The 5926-nt window shown below is 34.8% G+C and overlaps 1 protein-coding gene across 1 annotated transcript; it reads right to left on the bottom strand.

The window, feature by feature from the left end:
* Positions 1 to 542: 542 nt before the first annotated feature.
* LOC111884012 (uncharacterized) lies at positions 543 to 2446 on the bottom strand. Its single transcript, XM_023880342.3, has 4 exons — positions 1956 to 2446; positions 1707 to 1842; positions 1329 to 1456; positions 543 to 1181 (listed from the first exon to the last, which is right to left on the bottom strand). The coding sequence occupies exons 1-4, from the start codon at positions 2061 to 2063 to the stop codon at positions 723 to 725; spliced, it is 831 nt and encodes a 276-aa protein (XP_023736110.1). The 5' UTR covers positions 2064 to 2446; the 3' UTR covers positions 543 to 722.
* Between the last annotated feature and the right edge of the window lie 3480 nt (positions 2447 to 5926).

Here is a 5926-nt window from a genome sequence, read left to right as displayed (position 1 = left end):
ATTTTGACACGTAAACATATCATATCAACATGTCACGTCATCATAATTGACACGTTCACAGACAATCGGGTTTACCAGTCAAGTGGTCAAATTGTAACAAACTAGAAACGTAGTGTTTAGTTTGAGACAAAAAATAATAGTGTTAAAATTAAATTTACTTGTAAACTTAATGACTTTTGCCATTTTTATTACAAGTTGTTAAACACACTTACAAAAACAACTATAATTTAGTTAAAATATAATAACTTAAATGTTAATGACGAACAAGCAACTTAAAAGTGAGCTAAAACATGTGAAATTCGAACTTGTCTTTTTGAAGTGTTTAATTTCCAAGTGATCACCATTACACCTTGTGTTTTATTTCATCTAAACTCAAATATTCTCACAAAAGTTTGTCTATTTCGAATTTTTGCAAGAATTACAACTTGTTTATAACAAAATTCTATTACAAAATAGTTTTAAAAAAATAACTCAAAAGTCAAAAGGGAGTTCGTCTAAACTAAACCATTTATAGGAGAACAGAATACTACGACAAAACGAAAGAAAGAACATCTCTTACATGTATCAAAATTTAGTAACCAAATCCTTTAACATCTAGTATACACCTTTTATATTTATAAAAGATTATAACATTTAAAAACACTAATAATCATTCTAAACATATGAAGAAAAAAAAGTGTGAACATCTTACCTACATTTTGGCAAAAAATCCATTCCAAATACTAATCATCCCATTCCTTTCTGCTTCCATTAGAATTCGGTAATTTTGTATTCAATTGTTCCACTTTCATGGGATTTTGACCACCAGATTTGACCGGTTTTTTGTCACCCCAATCATCATCATCCCAATCTTCATCCCAATTTCCCGTTCCATTTTCCTCCATGTCTAATGATGAAAGGGCTTTTGAATTTTCCATTTCAAGTTCATGGTATGGAACCCCATCATTATGCCTGCTGCTATGGATTCTTGATTTGACAAAAGTCAAAGTCCCTCCAATGATAAATATCAGAATTACAAAGTATGCACCATTGATTGGGGTTATGTAGATGCTATATGAAGAAGGGTATTTCTGGTAATTGGTTTCGGGTGGTGGAGCTACAACATGTATTACACAATCTCCTACACTTGTATTCAATGCTATTGCAACATTTGAATAAAATATATCTCGAGAAATCTTGATCTGACACAAGCAAAAGGTAAAGTTAGGCAAAACAGTGTGTTGTGTTCGGTGTGTATTGGATTGGACTCACTCTTGATCTCTCGTCTGTGTAAAAGACATGAATGCCCTCATCCTTGTCATTACAAATAACAGGGGAAAGAAGCATACCTTGTTCATTTGGTGGATTGGTAAATCTATCTCATCAATTGTGTTGTTTGAAGCAAGGATCATAATTTTCACATGCAAAGGGTTTTTGTCATTGTTCTGTACATATAGCCATATTTCTTCATCAGGGCCTGCATGAAAAGAGTAGCTTAATCAATGAAACAAACTACAAGAGAAATTAAACATTAATTATCCAAACAATATGCCTGTAGTACAGAAAATCACAAAGATGAAGGCTGAATCATTCACCTTAACATTCAGCTTCATCTACCATTGAATGCTATTATATCTTATGATTTATACACGTTCTCACAGTATGGCTCTTCTATGAAGATTCAAAAGCATCATCCAGTAGGATTGAAAAGGTGAAAAGATATTTACCACTTTGAGAATAAGTCAAGCAGGCAGCTATGTTCTTCAGCTGGCAGCTTCTAGATGCCCTATTACAAGATTGCTGGAAATTTGATCCACCAGAAGCTAGACCTACACCATTAGAAGGGCTAGGAGAAGGAGAGACCTGAAAGCCATAAAACCATTAGACTTGTTAGAAACCATATTGAATAATCATGATTGAAGAATTGAAGAATTATAAACTGCACACAAATTGAATTGAAATCCAAAAAAACGTACGTTGCTTTGTTCATACAGGTGTCTGAAAGAATAGAGCGGGGATAACGCATACGATTGTCGGGGCAGAACGATCAAAACTACGATGATGAGCAGACCCCTAAGAATCATGTCGCGGCAACTAACTAGACTTTATCTTTACTTTATTTCTGAATGAAATTAGACTTGAATTACCATAAGCATTAAACCTTGATCTTCGTGACAAGTGAATGGTCGATGATCCCTGTGATAAATGGGGTATCTGAGAAAAAAATGGTGTAGAAATAAAAACGAAGGAGATAGATGGAAGACTTGTTGTGGACGGAGTAATAGAGAAAACGCGTCTGCGAATCAACATCATCTTCGATTCAGTTCCAAGGATACGACGACTGTTGAAAAGTCGTTTGTATTTGTAGTTATGTAGTTTGCAGGATTTGGGATTTGGGATTTGGGATTTTGGATTTTGGATTTTGGATGTTTCGTAGCAGTAGAATGGAATCGCCAAGAATCTTGGTTGTCGACCAGATAAACATATCGATTTTGTTTGTAAAATAATGTATAGAATATCAAATTACCTTTCATTTGTTTTAACTGAGATTAATTTTTCAATGAAAAAATGTCATAAAATAATCATAACTCTGACTAAAAAGTTTATGAATTTGTGATTTTGTGATATTGCTTTTTCAATGGGTTTTGCATTTTTTTTTTCCAATTTAGTTTGTGAAATTTTTGTTAATTTCATGGTATTTTTTTTATCTCTCTCTTTTTTATTTATTTTTGTTAAAAATGATAAGACAAAACTTCAAAAATGGTCCATGTGGTTTTCGAAAATATCAAGTTTAATCCTTAAGTTCAAAAAACCTCACGGATCGTCCCTGTGGTTTCAAAACTTTTAACAAATGGTCATTCTCGCTAACTCCGTTAACTTTTGGCCGTTAACTTAAGGGTATTTTCGTCATTTTACTATGACAAGTACCATTTATGAAACTTTGTCTTATTTAAATATATATATATATATATATATATATATATATATATATATATATATATATATATAATTATTTAATATAAAGGGGGCCCACCCATCTCTCTCTCTCTCTCTCTCTCTCTCTCTTTCTCTCTCTCTCTCTCTCTCTCTCTCTCTCTCTCCCCTAATTGGAAAATTAGGGAAAATTGACTCGTACATCCACCCGACTCGTTTACCCCATTCCATTTTATCTTCATAGAAACAGGTCATGACCTTAATTGCTTCTCCAATCGCTACTCGATCATTCGGTTTGCGTTCGACTGCAAGTGACCCTCAAGGTCTACCATGGCTGCCTTTTCCTTATAATTCAGGAATCAATCTTCCTTCAAATTCAGCAATAGCAATCGAGTCGATCAAATAGGTGGAATCTCCGAAGAGTTCTGGATGCGTGAGACTAGTGTTCGTTCGTGGGGATGTAAGCTTTCTTCTTCTTTTTTGCTCTGGATAGACAGACTTTGAGGAAGAAGCAAGGAACACTTGGTAAAATAGTACTTTGGGGTGTACTTCAACCTTCCCCCACTGCATCTCGTTTCTTTCCGAGAATAAATAAAACCCAGGAGTTGATTAGTGTCACACCCCAAAACCGGAACGGCAGAAACGTTCTGGGGTGGATGACGTCATGTCAAGTATCACAACATATGCAGTATAGTAATCAAAGTACAACAACCATTGCATTAATAGCAAGGTTGCAAAAAACGCTCGACGTTAGCTAGTCGGTGGACTGGGGTCAAGCGATTAATCGGCTAGGCGGAGATTAATCGGAGGATTAATCGGGTACCATTAATTGCTAATTTGTTGAATTTTAAGAAATTAAATATGACTAATATCAAATCAAAGTTCGTAAATACCACTAATATGATAACAAAATGGGTTAATATGATTAATACAACACTAATCATGTCTCAAATAGTTTCCATTGAGATAAAACTTCTTCAAAATGTTAAAAATTCATCGTTTTATAATGTTTCACTCATTATGTATGCAATGATTAATCGCTAGGCGCCCTCTAATCGGTCGAGTAGTGCCTAGGGATTAATCGGAGATTAATCGGGACCTAGTCGGGATTTTTACAACAGTGATTAATAGTAATAGTTTTACATGGTTTACATTTCATAGAGACATTAAAGTAATACAAGTAATAATATAGGTGCAGCTTGGTACTAAATTGTCTTCATCCAAAAGCTCCTAGAATGTACCTGTCTATTGCTGACCTGAGAATACAAGTTATTTTGAAAGCGAGTATCAACATTTTTTTATAAATGCTAGTGAGTTCATAAGTATTTAGTGTCATTTTATTCAAATAACTTTATAAGAGTAGTAGTTTAGAATCAATGGTGTATTAGAGTCCTTTCCAGAAAATCCTATATCTTCTAAATAAAAGCAGTCTTCTACCAAGACTCGACAGTGTTATATTTTAAAGAGAATTTCCTTGAAATATTATCGTTTCCAAAGCGCGGTATTTGACTTTAAAGAAAGCAGGAGAATATTACTAGTTAAAGTACTAAAGGAAAATAACATATGCCTCAGCAGAAGATACTGCTGACTAAGGCAAAGAATCATAGACTCCAGGAGAATATCGAATGAACGACACGCCTGGCTCAGTCTAACAAAAGGAGATACAGACCCCAGACGGTATCAAATGAAAGATACAGCTAGCAAGGTCTAAAACAGTGAATACAGACCCCAGACAGTATCAAATGAAAGATATTGCTAGCAAGGTCTAAAACAGAGAACACAGACCCCAGACAGTATCAAATGAAAGATATAGCTAGCAAGGTCTAAAACAGAGTAATTCTAAGAGTGTGTTTCCAGCATACAATGTTAAACATTGTTACCTTAAGGCCATGAATTATAAGGTAAACATGGAGATACTCGTAACCATACTAATCGACACTAGAGTACTTGACGCCCTGCAAACGTCGGTGTAAATATGACATTTGTCACCCCTTGGCTTGGTAGGCCATGGACTGTAGCTAGCAGTTAGGGTGTGGGGGTGTCAATCCCGTATAAATCTATACACACAATGTCTGCTCTCCCTACAGGAGACTCTGGTTACCAACTCGACGACGGGGAGATCCGTGTCTTGAAGATGCATCTCGAACAGTGAATTCTGATGTAAGTGTTGGACTAACGATAGAGACTCATAACTGAACTGATCGATGTAAACCTATATGTCTATACATGTATACATAATATATAATTAATGATTAAACGACCTTCGGACGGATATCCGATCCCACCAGACCACATCCAAACGAGGAAAAGGAAATAGGGCGAACTAGCCTTCCTAAGTCCTTTAAACATTATTTATATAAATATACAAGCACAAGCATACATTTAACTAAGTAGAAGCATTTCACGAAGTAGAAGCGTTAACAAGTAGAAGCATTTCACGAAGTAGAAGCGTTAACAAGTAGAAGCGTTTCACGAAGTAGAAGCGTTAACAAGTAGAAGTGTATCACGAAGTAGAAGCGTTAACAAGTAGAAGCGTTAATAAGTAGAAGCGTTTACAAAGTAGGAGCGTTAACAAGTAGAAGCGTTTAACTAAGTGGGAGCATTAACTAAGTAGAAGCATAACGAAGCAGTAGTATCTAACGAAGTAGGAGTATAACAACATGGGAGAAAACTTTGACAAAAACTTTGGAAAACCTTTACACTTAAGAAAATCACGACTTTGTATTCTTTTGTAAAATAAGTTTGAAAACCTTTAGAAACCCTTGAAAATCTTTCATGAACAAGTTTTGATTATAACTTTGATAAAACAACATAAGTAAAGAAAATCTTTGTTTAAAATACCACTGTAACTGAATCTGAAGTAAAACATACAGCGTGAGAGGCAATTTAAGAAAAGATTTGAACAAGTAAAGACGTTTTGGAAAACCATTTACAGTATCATACTTGGTAAAACAGTTGACAGTGTAACAAATCCTTGTACATGCGGGTCATCAATCACATGTGATTGATATGA

Source organism: Lactuca sativa, chromosome 2, assembly GCF_002870075.4.
Source record: "Lactuca sativa cultivar Salinas chromosome 2, Lsat_Salinas_v11, whole genome shotgun sequence".
In the NCBI taxonomy this organism is placed as follows: domain Eukaryota; kingdom Viridiplantae; phylum Streptophyta; class Magnoliopsida; order Asterales; family Asteraceae; genus Lactuca; species Lactuca sativa.
This window is presented reverse-complemented; position numbering and strand designations above follow the sequence as displayed.

What these genes read in the sequence shown, in the direction of transcription:
- LOC111884012 (XM_023880342.3), bottom strand. Translation starts at nt 2,063, where the DNA reads ATGATTCTTAGGGGTCTGCTCATCATCGTAGTTTTGATCGTTCTGCCC. An exon ending in ACCTGTATGAACAAAGCAAC is followed by an intron (nt 1,843 to 1,955) that starts GTACGTTTTTTT and finishes TATGGCTTTCAG; the next exon opens with GTCTCTCCTTCTCCTAGCCC. An exon ending in CAATCCACCAAATGAACAAG is followed by an intron (nt 1,182 to 1,328) that starts GTATGCTTCTTT and finishes TGCTTGTGTCAG; the next exon opens with ATCAAGATTTCTCGAGATAT.